Consider the following 21,007-nt stretch of genomic DNA (forward strand, 5'->3'; position numbering starts at 1 on the left):
CCTGAGATTGTCGGTCAGTTCACTGTTGTGTGCTGCATAACTTGGCCATCATGAGGCAGCAGCACCTGGTCGTGGCAAACCCATCTGCGGTGAGAGTGGCTGATGATGATGATGTGGAAGATGCAGATGACGAGCAGGAGGCGGACGACGAGGATGAAGAAGCCATGCAAGTGCCTGGGGCCAGAGCATGACGGCGGACGAGGGCAGGCCCTTTATCGATTGCTCGAGCCTTGCGCCAGCAGCTCATCTGTGAACACTTTACTGATGCCTGAGGGCTCACCGACAACTATTCCACAAGGACCATGTTTACTGTTTGGAGCTGTTCTGTAATGTGTTGTTAATGGAACATGATTCAGTTTTAATGTAAAATATATTTTATTCAAAAGTTTAACAAACAGTTCTTTTGTACTTAACTTCAATAAAATTATTCTTGTATCAAACTTTACTTTAAGATCACTTACAAACTTTTAAACTTGTAAATTTACATAACTTACAAAAAACTTTTAATTTGAGAACAGTTACAACAGTAACCACAATAACAGCAAAGAAAGGCTGCACCCACCTCTCTCCTTCACCTTATTCTAAGACTGCCCGCTGCGCTTGGTTTTGGACTCTCCACCACCCCTGCCCACAGGCGGTGACGCAGTGTTTCTGGGCTTGGCACCAAGCTTATTTTTTCTAAGATCTCTGGTACTGCGCACCTATTGGTGGGGGGCAAGTTGGAGGGCCCAGCTTTGGGCTCTTCAGAGGCTGGTGTGGGGATTAGAGTGGGAGTGACAGTTGATTCTGTCAATGGACGCGAGGTCTGGGCGTGTTCCCTTATTGCAGCAGCTACCTCCAAAATGCCGTCCCTCATGCACCCTGACAGTGTCTGAACTACCTGCAACATTCCTTCCCTCGTGGTCAGGGATGTGGTTTGCACTACCTCTGACATTCCATCCCTCATGGCCACCGGTCCCGGACACCATTTCTCATGTCATTGTTGTTACTTCTCCCGACAGTCCCGCTACCTCATCACCCACCCCACTGATGGCATCCAGGAGTGATTGGGTATGGTCAATGCTCCCCGCACTCAGTGACATCATCTGAACCACATCTGTTAGATCCTGCAACTCGGAGCTCTCCTTCCCCTCCTCCCAATGGGTGTACCTCGCTGCATCCCACCACTGGGCCCCGCAACCTCAGAAGGTGTGGAACCATGGAATGTCCGCCAGCACTCAAACCACTAGTCAAGGAAGGGGCTGTCACCTCAATGAGCAGCACCTCCTCCAAAGTCAATACAACAGTGGGAGCTTCATCCTCTCCTCACCCCCATGTTCTTTGTCTGGAGGGTTGGATTGGAAGATGTTCTCCTTTTCAGGATCGTCCGCATCTGAATAATCTTCTGCATCGTCAGGGTTGGCCTCAAGTTATGCAAAATATAACAGAACAGTCAAATGGTTAGCAGCAGAGGAGGGGGCAGGGTGGGTGGCATGAGTGGGCTCACACATCGCAGGTCAGGCAGCAGGCTGATTTGAAGGACCATGATATTATCTGAATGGCGGCAGATTAGGAAAAGGGGAGGTGTAACGAGACCTGGGTGTCATGGTTCATCAGTCATTGAAAGTTGGCATACAGGTACAGCAGGCGGTGAAGAAGGCAAATGGTATGTTGGCCTTCATAGGTAGGGGATTTGATTATAGGAGCAGGGAGGTCTTAATGCAGTTGTACAGGGCCTTGGTGAGGCCTCACCTGGAATATTGTGTTCAGTTTTGGTCTCCTAATCTGAGGAAGGACGTTCTTGCTATTGGGAGTGCAGCGAAGGTTCACCAGACTGATTCCCGGGATGGCAGGACTGACCTATGAGGAGAGACTGGATCAACTGGGCCTTTATAAATTGGAGTTTAGAAGGATGAGAGGGGATCTCATAGAAACATATAAGATTCTGATGGGATGGCACAGGTTAGATGTGGGAAGAATGTTCCCGATGTTGGGGATGTCCAGAACCAGGGGACACAGTCTTAGGATAAGGGGTAGGCCATTTAGGACTGATGAGAAATTTCTTCACTCAGAGTTGCTAACCTGTGGAATTCCCTGCCACAGAGAGTTGTTACTTCATTGGATGTATTCAAGAGGGAGTTAGATATGGCTCTTATGGCTAAGGGGATCAAAGGGTATGGAGAGAAAGCAGGAAAGGGATACTGAGGGAATGATCAGCCATTATCTTATTGAATGGTGGTGCAGGCTTGAAGGGCTGAATGGCCTACTCCTGCACCTATTTTCTATGTTTCTATGATGAACTTGCAGGACTTGCCCTCTCCCTCGAGTGTGGGCCCAGCTTGTCCCGTGGGAATTGCTTTTCTCCAGGCAGCACCCATCACAGCAGCAACTCAAGGGTGTCTGGGTGCAGATTTGCTAGGCCTCCTCCTGTTTGAGTTCTTTCCCTTTTATTATGTACTATCTTCCTCTGCAAAGATGAAAAACTAACATTTTAAGGAGGGTGTCTTTCTGCTGGGTGGGACATACAGATGGTCATATTTACAATTGCAATTCCATTGAATAAATGAAAATATTACTTATACTAACTACTTGACCAAGGTTCTTTTTACACTGGCCTCCAAATCTCGTGGTGGTCACCATTGCACAGTAATCTTCTGCAACTTGCTTCCAGCGTTTCCTCATTTCTTTGGGTGGAATTTTGTGACCTCTGCTGGTGTCCAGCTCCTGCCATCTGCTCTCACAGTATTCCACTGCTTCCTGTAAGAAATTCTTGGTCCTTGCATCGCGTTGCATCTTTTACTGCTGCAGCTGCGATTTTTCCAATGCTCTCACAGCACTCAACGTTCTCACACACACAACTGGCTCTTTAAAAATGGCCGATTGCCAACTTGGAGCTGTACTGCACATGCGTGTCCATTGCAATGTCATCAGATATGTAACTTTTTTTCCCCCCGCGCATCCGCAGAAGGTGTGGCATAGTTTTTCGGTGCAGACAGCAGGCCCGAGGCGACTGGATACGCTGCGGACGCCAAATTCAAATTATACATCAGGGAAACTTTGGCAAATTATTTCCAGTGCATTTCTGGCCTAGAAAAACGGCCGTAACTCTGGCAATACACCAGAAAATAGGCTTGGGGAAAATTGAGCCCTCAGTCACCATTAGCCTTCATTCCAATACTGTTACTCAATACCAGTCTTCACTCCAGTAATGTTACTCAACACTAACACGCACTCAAGTAATTTTACTCAACACTTGCTCTCACTCCAGCATCATTACTCTATCTGACTTAATCTGCCTACTTAACTGAGTACACACAAAAAAATGAATTGGTTGTGAAGTACCCACTCCAGTGCCATTGGTCAACATAGAAACATAGAAAATAGGTGCAGGAGGAGGCCATTCGGCCCTTCTAGCCTGCACCGCCATTCAATGAGTTCATGGCTGAACACTAGCCCTCCCGCCAGTACTGTTACTCAAGACTAATCCTAATTCACTTTAATAGCTTTCTCAACACTAAAATCACTCCAGTAGTGTTACTCAAGACTATCGCTCCCTCTAGTATCATTATTCATCACTAATCCTGACTTAACCTGCTGACATAAGTGAGTACACTTCAAAAAAAATTTATTGACTGAAGTGCTTTGGGATGTCCTGAGGATGTGATGCAGCAATATATAAATCAACATTCTTTCAATTAGCTATCAGTGAGTCTCACTGCATTATAGCTGATTACCACATTGGCCCTGCCATCCAGCTCAGTAGCACTGCTGATTGTGTTGTTCAGCTGTACAAAACAATTGTGTATATGTTTTGAGGGATGTGAATTTAACATTGTGTGTGTATTTTGTCGGTGTGAAGTTGTTTTATCGTCTGGATAATTCCCTTTCCGTTATGATTTTGTAGGTGTTAGTTTTGTGTAAAACTAATTTATTGGACTAGAGAAGGAAAAATAATTCCTGATTGTTTTCCAGTGACCCAAATGGAAAATGTGTGCATATTGTGTTGGGTAAAAGTAGTATCATGCTCTGCCTCTACAAGTATCATGCCGACATAGTATACATAAAGAATAATGACTTGGGTGAGGTACTGAAAGGCCTTTGCTCTCCCAGCAGATGTCAGCACCTTCAGGAGATGAGAGCGGACTGTTGTAAGAAAGGCTGATTTGAGTATGCAGTATAGCACTGACCAACAGTCCCCTTTCCCTCAGTGTGTGGGCAAGTTCATGGATTAACATTTATGTTTGTTTGTTCCTAGGAACTGTGGGAATGTGTTTTGTGCCAACTGCTGCCACCTGAAGCTGCCCATTCCAGATCAGCAGCTATATGACCCTGTCCTGGTGTGTAACTCCTGCTATGATCAGGTTCAAGCGTGCCGTACCCGGGAGATTATGAATCAGCAGCTGAAGAAGCCCATTGCTACTGCATCCAGTTAAAGTGGCACTCTGCCTTCCCTAACTTGTGCCGTGAAGCTTCTGTTATCCTGGAAACTTGACACTTGAAGGTTTGCTGGGTTCCACAGGGAAAAAAAATGCAAATCCCAGCTGGATAGGTGTTTGGAAGATTTAAAGTACTGATGTGAAAATGCTGCTACAACAAGCTCTTGACCTGTGCACTATGAACTTCGGGAGGGGGGAGGGGAGCGAAATAACCAAAATATTAATGAGAAAAGAAACAAATCCATCTCTCTAACTAATGAGCTACTTAGGTTTGAAAAGAAATTCTAATTCCTGTGTAAAGAGCTTCTGAGATATAAAGTGGAGACTGTAGTGTCCTGTTTCTCAATTGTTTAAACAGCCATTACAAGAGTGAGCAGCTTCTGTGCCTCAGTAGCGAATGTGATAGAGGTAGAATTGTGTAAAATCTAGTTGTATAACACAAGGTGTGAGACCTCTTGATTCCATCAGCCTTTCAATCTGTATTCGAGTTTGCAAAGAGACTGTTTTTGAGGGATTGGCAGTTGCTTGTTTAAGTGACACAGGCAACCTAAATTTTATTTCTCTGGGTTCCTCTGAGAGATGTGTGACAATAATATCATTCTGGTTCTGATGTACGCTTCTGAATAAGGCTCCAATCTGTGTTCATTTGTTACTTTAAAAAAAAATGTTGATGGAAGGCAGGGGATGTAGATGTGAAACCTCGATGATGGGGAGCGGGGGGGGCGCTCAGTAATATCACTCCAATTAGACTTCACGGCCTACTGTGTTGGGGGAAACACGTTGTCCCTCTTCAGTCTATTAATTCTTCCACTTTTCTTTCTCTTTCCTCCCCTTTCTCTTTTTAAAAAAAAAAAGATTTTTTACAAACAGGAAAAAGCCATTAGGCCCAACAAGCTTGTCCCTTTTTTCATAGATCAACCACACCGGTACCTGCCTTTTCAGTCTATCCCTTCTCTCCAAAACATCCTTATAATTGTCTCTTGTCCACTTGTACTGTTTGCTTTGATGTCTTTCCCTGGTATTATTTACACATTTGATTATTATTTGGGTGAAAAGGTTTAACCCAACTTCCTAATTATTGACACTTCTATCAGAGCTCTGGTTCTATGTAAATTACATACAGATCCAACTGTACATCTCAAGTAAATTAAAACATGGGATTACAGTCTATTAAGGGGAAAATAAGTCTGTTTTCTTTCACCTCTGTGCCTCTCTTCCTACTAGCACTCCTTTGTCCCTCCCTTATGGGGTCTCCCTTTCATTTTCTTTTTCTCCCTCACTGTGCACTTGCTGGGTCCTGGATACAGACATTTTTCTATCAGTCTGATATGTGTGTTTGTTGGTTGAAGTCTGTTGTGACATTAAAACAATCCTTTCTCCCCACTGCTGGAGAGGGCTGTCACGGTGGTCTGTACATTGGGCACCATGGGCTACTACAACAAGATCACTTTATGTAAGGAACTTTGCAAGCCTGGACAGTCTGTAGGTCTGTGCATTTCTTTACCTTCTTTATAATGCTAAGAAATTGACAGACATAAGTGATTTTAAAAGCACATCTTTGAAGCACTATCCAGTGTTTAAAAAGTACAAATGAGGATTTGTGATTAACATCTTACTCAGCTCACATTGAAATGGAAAAGTTGGGAACCTTCAACGGATTGACAAGGGAGTTCATGATCATCAACACTGCTTTTTAATTTTATTTTACAGACCTTCAACAGTAAGTCCTTTCTGCTTGTCTGACTGCATTTGTTTCTGTCCATTTCCCAAACTAAATGTAGTGAATTTCACAGGCCCCAGGATGAAGCTGGCTGGGAAGGAATCTTGCTGCTGATAATAAAAGTCTGTGGCAGATTTAATTTTTTTCCATTTTCTTTTCATTTATTGGGCTGATACAATGTAGATGGAGATGTTGGAGAAGAGGTGTCATAAGATTTGTAACAGCGCTAGAACAAGTCTCTAGTGTTTTGTACAGTAAATGAATGCACTTGTTGAGATTGCATTTAATAAGAGATTAGAATTTTCCAACTTAGAGGTTGGTGTAGTTTAGTTGGTACCTGTGCAACACTGGTGATTCAACGTTTCAGTCACACTTCAAGACATTGATTAAGACAAGGGATCTCTGTTATTGTCAGGAAACTTCAAAACGGGGATTCAACAGGTAAGCTATTTCCTCTGGTGGGGGAATCCAGCCCAAGGGGCATAATTTTAACATTAGAGCTTAGCCATTTAGGAGTGAAATCAAGAAGCACTTTTTCATTCAAAGGGTGGTGGAAATTTGGAACTCTATTTCTCTTCAGCACACTCCACCCCTCCCAAAGGCTGTGGATGCTTGGTCAATTGAAATTTTCAAGACTGAGATTGGTAGATTTATGTTAGCTAAGAGATATCCATGGATCAAGAGCAAAAACAAGTTATTGGAGTTAAAGTATAGATCAGCCATGATCTAATAGAATGCAAAACTGGCTTGAAGGCCTTGAATGGCCTCCTCCTGTTCCTATGTACCACAATAATATCTAGATCGAGATTGTGGTTTTAAAATTTATTCTGCAAATGCTACAATTTAGCTCATCCAGCATCGTCTCTACTGATTATGCTAGGAAGGTGCCAATTGGAGTCTTTGTTTTAGTGGGTTGAGTGGATGTGACTGCAGCCAGCTATACTTTGACCAGGCCAATGGAATTTTAGCTGTACTGAGATGAATGGGCCCATGCACTTAGTGTTCTGTAGGGTGGAATGCTAGTGTTTATTTGGAGAAACTGTTTCCAGTAAATTGATCATGAGCCGTCTGCAGGTTCAAATCTGACTCGTATCAGTGTCTGATTGGAATGTGCTTCTTTCACAGCTAGAGAAGCAGACACGTTTTATGCACAGTGCAACTTTTCTTAATCTTTATTGTAGATGTTTCATTAAAAAAAAATCATGTGAATATCAGTTGTATTAGTACATACAGCAACAGTGAGGGTGTAACAAATAATGGAATTACAACAAAACTCCATTACAAATCCGTATGTAGTACATGGTCAGATGCTGACTAATCACGCGTCGTGTTAGAGTCAACTTGAACACTGGAGTTCGGCTCATCCAAAGTCTGGCCCAATGTGTTCACGGTGAAGACAAAATCGGCCTCACTTCCTGACATAACAGTTCACCAATCCATTGTAGGGCTAATAAGGAAATCGAGAATGGATTGGCTACATGAAGAAAAAGGGAGTGAGACACCTTCGGTATAGACACCTTTTTACTCCTCAGTCTTGGAGTGTCTGAGGGGGCTGGCAGTATCCTGTATGTACGTGCTGCTTCCAATATTTCTGGAAAGGGGTTTGAATCTAGAACAATTTGTCTTGAAGATGCAGAGAGGAGTCTTTTTTTTTTCAATTGGATTGTAGCACATAAACTGAATTTAGTCATTTATTTTTCTGGTAATTGGGAGTAAAAATTCCGCCTTAGAATTATTTTTCCTTGAAGGCACTGACGATGGAGCTTGAAAATACTCCTAACCTTAAGCTGGAATTGACTCTCAAACACGCCATGCACACAGTCTGCCGAATACTACATTTGCCCTTGGAATCAGTCAACTGTGACAGCTCTGTGAACAAAGGGCACATGAAACAATGGCTGGCTAACTAACACATATGGTCATGGTCACGAAGATGTTCCTAAAATCACATGCTTTTCAGTACAAACCAAGGCAACAGGGCTTCATGTTGCAGTAAAAGCTGATCAATTATTAACCCTGCTGGACTGGGACTTGATGCTGCCGGAAGAATTCTTCAATAAACTTAACACACTGTGGGGTAAGTGATTAAATAAGAGCTGTTCAGTATATCCAATACGCACGAATTTCAAGCTGCAGTTTGAGTGCTTCACGAACACTTGGCATTTGTTCATAATACAGTAAAGTTGCTGGACGAGGGATGCAAGGAAGCTGTTTGAAAGTAATGTACAGATGCTGTCTGCTGCAATACTGCAAGGGTTTGTGCTGCAGAAAGAGCTCCTGACCTCGACGATGGTGACTGATCAATCACCCTAATTTCCCAAAAGATCAATTTTTAATAATGGTTTTTCACTATGCAGCAAGGTGTGATAAACTTCTGTATTTTTCTACTCATTCTGTGATCTTTGAACAAAATTGCAAGGCAGAACTTTTCATTAGGCCTAAAGAGCCTTTGAATTCTCAGTGACCATAATCTGTATGTGAGTCAAACAGACCACTTGCCACCCAGGCACTTCAGGCTCGTCCTAAGAACTCAAAGGAGTTTCTTTGCACTAAAAAGTTGAATTATCCAATAATTTGAATAAAGCAATGTAAGCGACACTATAAAGTGAGATTTTAGTGCTAAGGAACATGGAATTTATCAGATCATTCAAATTATGCAGTGTTAACTTAAAAGCAGATGCTGTTAATTCGAGTAACTTCCCAGCAAAAGTCATAATTTAGAAACGGGTGTGGGCCGAGTGAGCCTACTTGGGTATCTGCCTCTTTCTTTTTTCATTCCCTCCATTGATTCTGGATCTATCGTTGTCAGACGTCGTGTGTTCCATGTTCTCACAATCCCTTGTGTGAAAAGGTTATGGATTTGCTTCCAACTGGCTTTTTATAATTTCCTCTGTCTGTTTGTATTCCACATTCTCTCTCTCACTTTCTCCCAATGTGGGCAGTCTTATCCTTTGCCTGCTAAAATGACGTTCCCTGCCCCTCCTCATTCAGGAGTGTTCAGGTACTGTTCCCCTCCCCTTCAAATCTTCTGTCACCACCCGTCCCTCCAAAAAAAAACACCCTTGACTCCTCTGTCCTTGCAAACTACCATCCCATCTCCACCCTCCCTTTCCTCGCCAAAGTCCTTGAACATGCTGTTGTCTCCCAAATCCATGCCCATCTTTCCCGGAACTCCATGTTTGAATCCCTAAAATCAGGTTTCCACCCTTGCCATAGTACTGAAATGGCTCTTATCAAAGTCACAAATTACATCCTATGTGACACTGGTAAAGTATCCCCCCTCAACCTTTCTGCAGCGCCTCTCCCGTCGTCCAGCTGGATGGGACTGCAGTGGCCTGGTTCTATTCTTATCTAGTCGTAGCCAGAGAATCACCTGCTTCTCTTCCCACTCTCACAACTTACCTGTGGAGTCCCCCAGAATCTATCCCTGGCCCCCCTCTTTTTAAAAAAAAAAAAATCTATACGCAGCCCTTCGATGACAGAATCTGTCGAGGAAATTTTAGCTTAAATTAACTCAGGCGGAGACTTTCAGAGTTGCACTTCGAGAGAATTTTATTTTCTAACGATATCTCGGAGAGTCCGCACTGAGGCAAAACTCTTGAGTTTTACAAGAAAAGCCGCTCTCTATACAGTTGAAACAGGAATTTTATCTAAAACGCACCACACAAGTACATTAATCATACATTCTTGTAAATGCAATTAAAGCAAGAACTTTATCTAAAACACCTCATATGAGCATTAATCATACATCCTGTAAATACAAAGGTCATTCCAGGAGGCACACTTTATCTTGTCCTTGCATAGTTTCTCCCTGTCCGTTTTCTGATGAGCAGGGTATCTGGAAACTCATGTAAACACGAGACAGTCATGTATTTACAACATTCTTTGTTCCAAGATCTGAGAGGTTTGGGTGTTTTCTAGCTCCACTAATTCTACAAACTCAGCAAAAAGTGAACTTAACCCTTTCCTTTATAATAGGACATAGATCGTTTTCTTCCACAGTATCCGTAAACAAAGTGTTGGTTCCATATGTACATGACAACACCCAGCTCTGCCTCACCACCACCTCTCTCAATCACAACAACTTGTATTTATATAGCATCTTTAACGTAGTGAAACGTCCCAAGGTGCTTCACAGGAGTATTATGCGCTAAAAATTTGACACCGAGCCACATAAGTAGAAATTAGCGGAGGTGACCAAAAGTTTGGTCAAAGAGGTATGTTTTAAGGAATGCCTTAAAGGAGAAAAGAGAAGTGGAGAGGTTTAGGTAGGGAATTCCAGAGCTTGGGGCCGAGGCAACAGAAGGCACGGACACCAATGGTTGAGCGATTACAATCAGGAGGGCAGAATTAGAGGAGTGCAGACATCTTTTGGGGGGGGGGTTGGGAGGCCATGAGGGATTTGAAAATAAGGATGAGAATTTTTGAAATGGAAGCCAATGTAGGTCAACCCCTCCACTGTCTAAATTGTCAGACTGCTTGTCCAACATTCAGTACTGCATTAGCAGAAAATTTTTCCCAAATAAATATTGGGAAGACCGAAGCCACTGCCTTCAGTAACCACCACAAATCCCATTCCTCAGCCACCGACTCCATCCCACTCCCTTGCAACTGTCTGAAGCTGAACCAGAGCATTCACAACTTTGGTGTTGTATTTGGCCCTGCGACCACACCATCACCAAGACTGTCGTCTTTCACCTCCATAACATCGTCTGACTCCGCCCCACCTCAGCTCATCTGCTGTTGAAACCCTCAGCCATGCCTTTGTTCGCTCTAGACTGGACTATTCCAATACACTCCGAGCTGGTCTCCCATTTTCCACCCTCCATAAACTTGAGCTCATCCAAACTCTGCTTTAAAATTCACATCCTTGTTTTCAAAGCACTTCATGGCCCCACCCCTCCCTTTGTAACCTGCTCCAGCCCTACAACCCTTGGAGATCTCTGTACTCCACCAATTGTGGCCTCTTGCGCATCCCCCGATTTAATTGTTCTGCCATTGAGAGCTGTGCTTTTAACTGCCGAGGCCCTAAACTCTGGAATTTCCTCCCTGAGCACCCCTGACTCTCTTCCTCTTTCTCCTCCTTGAAGACACTCCTTAATACTATCTTTGACCAATATTTTGGTCGTCTGTCCTCATAGCTCCTTAGGTGGCTCGGTGTTGAATTTTGTTTGATAACCCTCCCCTGTGATGCACCTTGGGACCTTTTACTATGTTAAAGGCACTATATAAAAGCAAGTTGTTGCTTTTTTCTTAAAATATATAAGTTCCATTGTTGTGCAACCTAGAGCACTCAATCTATTTAGAATAATACTTTGATGCAATTCATTGTTAGGTATTTTCTGTTTTCTCTTTCTCACCTCTGCCACAACATGGGCCACCCCCTGCTGATAATTCAGGTGACTTGTCCTGGGGATAAATGAGTTCTGAGACCAGAAATGGCAAGTGTGTTACAGCTACCACCTTGGAGTGAGTCTTCTGCCATTTTCCTTACTGTTGGGGTATGGTAGAGGATTGTGATCAGTACTCGTCAAACACAACCTCCTAGTTAGTTTACTCCCAGATTCAGGATGCTGGTGGTGAATAATGACCCCTCTTCCTCACATCATAGTCATACAGCACCGAAGACTGCCATTTGGCCCATCGTGCCTGTGTTGGCTCTTTGAATAAGCTCGCCAATTAATCCCACTTCCCTTCGCTTCATAGCGTTGCAATTTATTTCTTTTCAAGTATATATCTAATTTCCTTTTGAAAGTTACTATTGAATCTGGCAGTGATTCCAAATCATAACTCGGTGTAAAATAATAAAAATCCTAGTTCTTTTGACAATTATTTTAAATTTGTATCTTATCAACCCTCCTGCTAGTAGTCAGTTTCTCCTTATCAAAATCTTATCAAAACCCTATTATCATTTTGATTACCTCTATTAAATCTCCCCTTAATTTTCTCTGCTCTAAGGAGAACAATCCCAGCTTCTCGAGTCTTTCCACATAACTCAAGTCCCTCGTCCCTGGTACCACTCTGGTAAATCTCCTCTGCCCCTCTCCAAGGCCTTGACATCCTTTTCAAAGTGTGGTGCCTAGATTTGGACACAATACTCCAGCTGAGGCTTAACCAGTGATTGAAATGAAAAGCAGAATACTACACATTCTGGAAATCTGAAATAAAAACAGCAAATGGATTTTGACAACATTTAACCCTGCCTTCCTCTCGCCACAGAATACTGCCTGACTTGTAAGGGTTTTCAGCATTTAACTAAATAATTTGTGGTCTGAATTCACTTTGGAACTAGTCACATGAGAAATAGGAGTAGGCCATTCGGCCCCTCAAGTCTGCTCTGCCATTCATGGCTGATCTACCTCAACTCCACTTACCTGCACTATCCCCACATCCCTCAATTGCCTTAATATCCAAATATCTATCAATCTCTGGCTTGAATATACTCAGCAACTAAGCCTCCACAGCCCTCTGTGGAACAGAATTCCAAAGATTCACCACCCAATAGGTGAAGAAATGTTTCTTCATCTTGGTCCTAAATGGCCGACCCCTGGTTCTAGACTCTCCAGCCAGATGAAACATCCTCCCTGCAGCTATCCTGTCAAGCCCTGTAAGAATTTTGTCTGTTTCAATGAGATCACCTCTCATTTCTTCTAAACTCGAGCGAATATAGGCCTAGTCTACACAACCTCTCATAAGACAATTCCCCCCATCCCAGGAATCAGTCTATTGAACCTTTGTTGCACTCCCTTTATGGCAGGTATATCCTTCCTTAGGTACACAATACTGCAGGTGTGGTCTCACCAAGGCCCTATATAATTACTCATCGGTGGTCGATGGACCAAACATAATCTAGATTATTTCATTGGAACATTAAAGTATAGGAGCAATAAAGGCAATTCAAGCATTGGGCCAGAATTTGCTGTCAGGATGATGTTATTTTGGGGAAAATGTTACAGCAACTTCAGGCGAGAAGCAGATGCATGGTTAGATGTGAATATCCAACATTTGCTGTCCGAGTTGTGCCGCCCCGCCATTAGCTTCGTGAAAACTTGCCTTAGGCCTCCCCGTTTTATTTTTAGGAACTTGCTGTATTTGTCCATTAATTGTCAATTAAACTCACCACAGAAAGTTCGGTCTGGTCATTTCAAACATAAGTTCCCTTTTAACAACGTGATAAGTTAATGACTGCCAATTAACCCCTCTGGCACCGAAAATGAATTATTAAAATGTGGCATCTCACTCCTTCAGGTTTTGAATTTTTCCAGAGATTTAAAAGATGTTAAATGTTATTTTTTTAATTTTCCTTTCTGTCTCTTTTTCCTCTCAATCCAGTCTTTCTTTCCCTCTCTTTATTTCTCTTTCTGTACCTGATTTTGAATTCAGCCTCTTTAATTCACCCTCCTTCTCAGTCCTTCCTGTGTATATTTTCCAAACCCTAACTCTCAATGGTTAAGCAGATAGCCTGATGGTTTCCCTGCTCACTCGGGTCCCAGATGCCCTGTTTCCCTCGCGGCATTCAGCAATCTTTGAGCTGAAGGTTGCAGGGGAAAGTCTAACTAAGGGTAGATGCCCTGGTACAACAAATTCTGGCCCATCATCTTTTTCCTACCGCAAATCATTGTTCCTCTGCTTGTTGTCAAATTTGGAATTAATTTAATTTTCCCCTTGTAAACACTAGATGGCAGCATACTCAAAGCCAGCAACGGACAATCTATTCTTTCAGGCAGCAAATCTGAAGTGTGAAGATATTTTATAGCCTTGGTCTCTGGTCTCCCCTACATTTATGGATTCCTTTCATAATTTTACCATTTTGAATTGTATCAATCTATTTTCTAATGCAAATATTTTTTTCTCAGACTCTCTGCGAACGCTCAGTGATATCAAACCTGGAATATCTCCCCTGATTTTGTAGGCTCCAGTATTAGGTGTTAAGGCATAAAAGTGCTTTGGGCCATAAGTGGATGTTACCTTGTTAATTCTCTTCCCCTCAGTCCCTTCCCAATTAGTTTGCAATCCAGTCGAGCACCAGGGTTCCATGAAGCGATCAAATAATGTTCCAGTTGCAATAGTCAGAGCTGAGTCACAGATGGATCTGCTGCCCCTTTAAAATCAAAGGCCATTAATAGTGATTAACATAAACCGATCTCAGATTGGTCTCTAGCCAATTATTTGAGGACGATGGGTCTTTGGTCAATGGATTACATGAAGACGATCTCAGGATAATGAGTCTCAGGATAGTGAATCTCCAGTTAATGGGTCTGAATGATGATCGGGTCAATTGATCTGAGGACAACAGGTCTCTGGTCGAATGGTGAGGACGATGAGTCTCGAGACAATGTTAGGTAAATGGATCTCCATTGGTCACAGGTCAATTGAACTGGAGACAATGGGACTTGGGATGATTGGTCTTCGAGTAATAGATCTCAAGACCATGAACTTCAAGTCAGTGATTGTCAGGATGAGTCTCTAGACAATGTGTCTCGGGTCAGTTGGTCTGAGAACAATGGGTCTCGGGTCAGTTGGTCTGAGGACAATGTGTCTCGGGTCAGTTGGTCTGAGAACAATGGGTTTCGGGTCAGTTGGTCTGAGGATAATCAATCTCTGGGCTGTGATGCTCAGCAACAACTCCCCAAAGTGCTGGCAGAAAACAATGACCTTTCCAATAAGATGATTCAACGTTCCTTGCCCTGATACGCAAACATTAATGACTTGTCATGGAACAAATTGCTTAACATTATGTAACTGTAATTCTTTTCTCCATGGGTGATGCTACCACAGCCTAAACAGAGAGAACTGGAAACTAGGGGATCAGCTGGTAGTGCGATTTAGACCCTAGCCTTTCAGATGGATTCAATCCAGTTTCTAATGGGCATAGGCCCACAGTGCAAAATCTCACCATTCAACACTAAATTGTCAATCTCAAAAATGGCACAGGACGGCAATGTAGGAAGTGGAAAATATTGCATTGGTACAGTAGGGGGACAGTCCTGAGGTTGCGGCTGAGGCACATTGTTTGCACAAAGTAGAGTTACGTTGTCACTGGGTCTATTTTGTGGTATACATAACCTGGGGCAGTTGATACGACAAAGAGCTTTATTGTGACAATGTAGAGTGCGTTTTACTCTGAATCTAATCCATGCCTTAATAGACCTCGAGTAACTGATGCTGACACTGCGTGGTCAAAGCGGAAGGTGTCCATTCTCCAGCACTAACATCCTTTCTCGTAATGAGCAGAATATTTGCATAAAGGAAAAAGACCAGGGCGCCCAATGAGAGTAAGCTATAAAATGTCAAATGTAAAAAAAAATTTGGGCGCCACCTGTCCTCTCGGGTGGATGTAAAAGATGCACGCTGTTATTTGAAGAAGAGCAGGGCAGTTCGGCCGCTGTCCAACCAACACCAAAACAGCTCATCTCATTTATGCAATTGCTGTTAGCGGGAGCTTGCTATGCGCAGACTGCCTTCTGTTTTTCCTACGTTAGAATAGTGACTACTCTTCAAAAGTACATAATTGGTTGTAATGAACTTGGGGGCGTCCAGAGGTCGTGAAAGGCTCTATATAAATGCACGTCTTTAAAAATGCTGAGTGACTTGCAGCATTCCATCTCAAATATATTGAAAATTCATATTTCTACATTTGTCACTAAGAAAATCAATTTTAAGTGTCAATCGTTAGCTACAGTATTAGCTACAATGAAAAAATGTCTCATGTAAAGTTAACACCAAACCCAATACTGGTTCGCTATTTTTTAATCGTGAGTCTGCCTGCAGTTCATCTAAGAAGCCACTGGTTGGCAGCGAAGGAATGAGTTGGGATTAAAGACTTACAATAATTGAGATTGACCGTTAAGTGTACGTATATCTAAACCATGATTGGCTGGCTGTTGTCCATTACTTCACTAGTGCTGCCAATATTTTAACCCCCGCCCAGCTCCAACTCCACTGGATGTACTTGCTGCCCAACTATTGTTGGCTCTGCTGATTCCAGCTTCCAACCAGTTGACCTGTTCCCAGCTGTTGGTGCTGTCCATGCTGGCCTTCATCCACTGGGACCTGTTCCCCACGGTTTCAGTCTGACACATGGTGATTTTTAAAGATTCTAATGCTGGCTGTGGTTCTGACTTCCATGGAGTTCTCCCTGCTGGCTACATTAGGCCCTGCCACCCTAGTAGTCGTCCTGGCCATATCTACCACCCCTCCCCCCAGTTGGTGCGAGTATGCATCCTGTAACAGTCGCGCCCTCACTTATCATACTCTCTCTCTCAGTTCCTGGGTGTCAGGGAAACCCGCTTCTGCAAAGGGTAATCTCTCCAAAAACTCACATCTTCAATCAAAACCGCTCTCTCGGTTCACTTGGCCTTTGTTGACTTGGTTGGGAGCATGCTGACAAGAGAAGGTTGGTAAAGTTGGACAAGGTTCATCATGTGTAGTTCCAGCTTCATGTGTTGCCCGGAAGTGCAATGCCCTTCCTGTCACCCACTCTTTCTTCAAGGGGAAATGTCACTGGGTACACAGCTAAACAAGCTTGTCTTTTTCTCACATCAAAGGCCATCCACGCCAATGACCGCCCAGGCACTTCCAGCTCCTAAACTGCTCCCCTGTCCTCACCAACTCTGTGCTGCCATCTTACCTTGCAAGCTCCAGCACAGTGAGACCCACTAACAATGAATTAGATTGTCTAATGGATTATTACCAGATGAGTGAGCACAGTGAGAGTAAGGATTCCGACATGAGAGCGTTTTCCTCCATAAGCGGGGCGAAACAACTGCCCTCAGCAGAGGTATCTATAAGGAGCCCAATCTTCAAAAGATCAGTAATTTGGAAACATCTGTGTCATGTGGAGGCAGTGGGGAGAGTTCCCATGCATATGCATAAATAAGAATAATACAATAACTTTTATTTATATAGCGCCTTCAACATAAGGTGATAGGAAGGGACAATATGTATGAATATAAAGGGGCTGCAGGAGGGGTCAAAACTAAAAATCATGGTTTAAAAACTAGTATTAAAACACTCTACCTAAACGCACGGAGCATTCGAAATAAAATAAATGAGTTGATGGCACAAATCAATACAAATGGGTATGATTTGCTGGCCATTACAGAAACGTGGTTGCAGGGTGGCCAAGACTGGGAATTAAACATACGGGGTATCTGACAATTCGGAAAGATAGACAAGAAGGGAAAGGAGGTGGGGTAGCTCTGTTAATAAAGGATGATGTCAGGGCAATTGTGAGAGACAATATTGGCTCTAATGAATAAAATGTTGAATCGTTGTGGGTGGAGATTAGAGATAGTAAGGGGAAAAAGTCACTGGTGGACGTAGTTTATAGGCCCCCAAATAATAACTTCACGGTGGGGCGGACAATAAGCAAGAGAATAATGGAGGCATGTGAAAAAGGAATGGCAGTAATCATGGGGGATTTTAACCTACATATTGATTGGTCAAATCAAATCGCACAGGGTAGCATTGAGGAGGAATTCATAGAATGCATACGGGATTGTTTCTTAGAACTGTATGCTACAGAACCTACAAGGGAGCAAGCTATCTTAGATCTGGTCCTGTGTAATGAGACAGGAATAATAAACGATCTCCTAGTAAAAGATCCTCTTGGAATGAGTGATCACAGTATGGTTGAATTTGTAATACAGATTGAGGGTGAGGAAGTAGTATCTCAAACGAGCGTACTATGCTTAAACAAAGGGGACTACAGTGGGATGAGGGCAAAGTTGGCTAAAGTAGACTGGGAACACAGACTAAACGGTGGCACAATTAAGGAACAGTGGAGGACTTTTAAGGAGCTCTTTCATAGTGCTCAACAAAAATATATTCCAGTGAAAAAGAAGGGCCGTAAGAGAAGGGATAACTAGCCGTGGATAACCAAGGAAATAAAGGAGAGTATCAAATTAAAAACCAATGCATATAAGGTGGCCAAGGTTAGTGAGAAACTAGAAGATTGGGAAAATTTTAAACGACGGCAAAGAATGACTAAGAAAGCAATAAAGAAAGGAAAGATAGATTACGAAAGTAAACTTGCGCAAAACATAAAAACAGATAGTAAAAGCTTTTACAGATATATAAAACGGAAAAGAGTGAATAAAGTAAATGTTGGTCCCTTAGAAGATGAGAAAGGGGATTTAATAATGGAAAATGTGGAAATGGCTGAGACCTTAAACAATTATTTTGCTTCGGTCTTCACAGTGGAAGACACAAAAACCATGCCAAAAATTGCTGGTCACGGGAATGTGGGAAGGGAGGACCTTGAGACAATCACTATCACTAGGGGGGTAGTGCTGGACAGGCTAATGGGACTCAAGGTAGACAAGTCCCCTGGTCCGGATGAAATGCATCCCAGGATATTACAAAGAGATGGCGGAAGTTATAGCAGATGCATTCGTTATAATCTATCAAAACTCTCTGGACTCTGGGGAGGTACCAGCGGATTGGAAAGCAGCTAATGTAACACCTCTGTTTAAAAAAAGGGGACAGACAAAAGGCAGGTAACTATAAGCCGGTTAGTTTAACATCTGTAGTGGGGAAAATGCTTGAAGCTATCATTAAGGAAGAAATAGCGGGATATCTAGATAGGATTAGTGCAATCAAGCAGATGCAACATGGATTCATGAAGGGGAAATCATGTTTAACTAATTTACTGGAATTCTTTGAGGATATAACGAGCATGGTGGATAGAGGTGTACCGATGGATATGGTGTATTTAGATTTCCAAAAGGCATTCGATAAGGTGCCACACAAAAGGTTACTGCAGAAGATAAAGGTACGCGGAGTCAGAGGGAATGTATTAGCATGGATCGAGAATTGGCTGGCGAACAGAAAGCAGAGAGTTGGGATAAATGGGCTGCTTTGTCCTGGATGGTGTTGAGCTTCTTGGGTGTTGTTGGTGCTGCACTTATCCAGTTCAGTGGAGAGTATTCCATCACACTCCTGACTTGTGCTTTGTAGATGGTGGAAAGCTGTTGGGGAGTCAGGAGGTGAGACATTCGATGCAGAATACACAGCCTCTGACCTGCTCTTATAGCCACAGTATTTATGCGGCTGGTCCAGTTAATTTTCTAATCAATGGTGACCTCCAGGAATCTGATGGTGGAGGATTCGGTGATGGTACTGCCGTTGACTCTTTCTTGTTGGAGATGGTCATTGCCTGTTACTTGCCACTTGTCAGTCCAAGCCTGCAGGCGTGGGCTGCTTCATTATCTGAGGAGTTGTGAATGTAACTGAACACTGTACAATCATCAGTGAACATCCCCACTTCTGACTTTATGATGAAGAGACCAGACGTGGCGAGAGTTGAACGGGAGCTGAGCTTGGGATAAAGAGCACAGCGACGGAGCAGGCCTGAGACCAGGGGCAGCGGGAACTGAGCTGGGAGCAGCTCAACATAGGCAGAATTTGAAAGAGTGACATCAGAGTAAAAAACCTCAAGTGATGTTGGCACAAGGGAAGGAGCTGATTGGTGAGTAGCTGGTGAGTGCTGTTTTTTTATGTTTTAAGTTTATTTCTGCCAAGTTAGTTCATAGCCTATTAAATAGAGGCAGGGCAGGGCAACTCAGTCTGACAGAATGCACATCCCATGACATGTGGGAACTCTTGGACAACCACATGTACAGGAAGTGTCGTCACCTGGAGGAGCTCGAGCTCTGGGTTTCGAAGCATGAGTAGCAGCTGGTGTCAATGCGGTGTATCTGTGAGTCTGAGAACTATGTGGAAAGCATGTTTCAGGAGGTGGTCACCCCGTAGCTAAGGAGTGTGCAGGCAGAGAGGGAATGGGTGACCGGCAGAGAGGGAATGGGTGACCGCCAGACAAAAAAGGAGGCCAGGCAGGGAGTACTGGAGTCCCCTGAGCACATCTCACACTCCAACTAGTATTCTGTTCTGAGTACTGGTGGGGGTGATGGTTCCTCTGCGGAGTACAGCCAGAGCCAAGGCACAGTTGCACAGGGGGGGAGGAGAAAGATAGGGAAAGCAATAGTGGTAGGAGATTCGATAGTTAGGAGAGCAGACACCATTTCTGCGGCCTAACGTGACTCCAGGACGGTATGTTACATATAAACATAGAAAAATAGGTGCAGGAGTAGGCCATTCGGCCCTTCGAGCCTGCACCACCATTCAATAAAATCATGGCTGATCATTCACCTCAATATCCCTTTCCTGCTTTCTCTCCATACCCCTTGATCCCTTTAGCCGTAAGGGCCATATCTAACTCCCTCTTGAATATATCCAATGAACTGGCATCAACAACTCTCTGCGGTAGAGAATTCCACAGGTTAACAACTCGCTGAGTGAAGAAGTTTCTCCTCATCTCAGTCCTAAATGGCTTACCCCTTATCCTTAGGCTATGTCCCCTGGTTCTGGACTTCCCCAATATCGGGAACATTCTTCCTGCATCTAATCTGTCCAGTCCCGTCAGAATTTTATATGTTTTATATGAGATCCCCTCTCATCCTTCTAAATTCCAGTGAATACAGGCCCAGTCGATCTAGTCTCTCCTCATGTATCAGTCCTGCCATCCCGGGAATCAGTCTGGCGAACCTCCGCTGCACTCCCTCAATAGCAAGAACGTCCTTCCTCAGATTAGGAGACCAAAACTGAACACAATATTCCAAGTGAGGCCTCACCAAGGCCCTGTACAACTGCAGTAAGATCTCCCTGCTCTGATACTCAAATCCCCTAGCTATGAAGGCCAACATACTATTTGCCTTCTTCGCCGCCTGCTGTACCTGCATGCCAACTTTCAATGCAGGTCTCGTTGCACCTCCCCTTTTCCTAATCTGTCGCCATTCAGATAATATTCTGCCTTCGCGTTTTTGCCACGAAAGTGGATAACCTCACATTTATCCACATTATACTGCATCTG

General features: G+C 43.4%; 1 protein-coding gene across 7 annotated transcripts in view; it reads left to right on the top strand.

Annotated features, from left to right (window-relative positions):
• The window catches only part of mtmr4 (myotubularin related protein 4), a 198,502-nt gene extending 192,228 nt beyond the window's left edge, over positions 1-6,274 (top strand). For all 7 annotated transcript variants that reach the window (XM_070857244.1, XM_070857250.1, XM_070857245.1 and 4 more), the window contains one exon: positions 4,235-6,274. In XM_070857244.1, the coding sequence (XP_070713345.1) occupies positions 4,235-4,412 (178 nt within the window). In that variant the 3' untranslated portion in view covers positions 4,413-6,274. The remainder of the gene's footprint in view (positions 1-4,234) is intronic.
• The last annotated feature ends 14,733 nt before the right edge of the window (positions 6,275-21,007 follow it).

Source organism: Pristiophorus japonicus, chromosome 16, assembly GCF_044704955.1.
Source record: "Pristiophorus japonicus isolate sPriJap1 chromosome 16, sPriJap1.hap1, whole genome shotgun sequence".
NCBI classification, from domain to species: Eukaryota; Metazoa; Chordata; class Chondrichthyes; family Pristiophoridae; genus Pristiophorus; species Pristiophorus japonicus.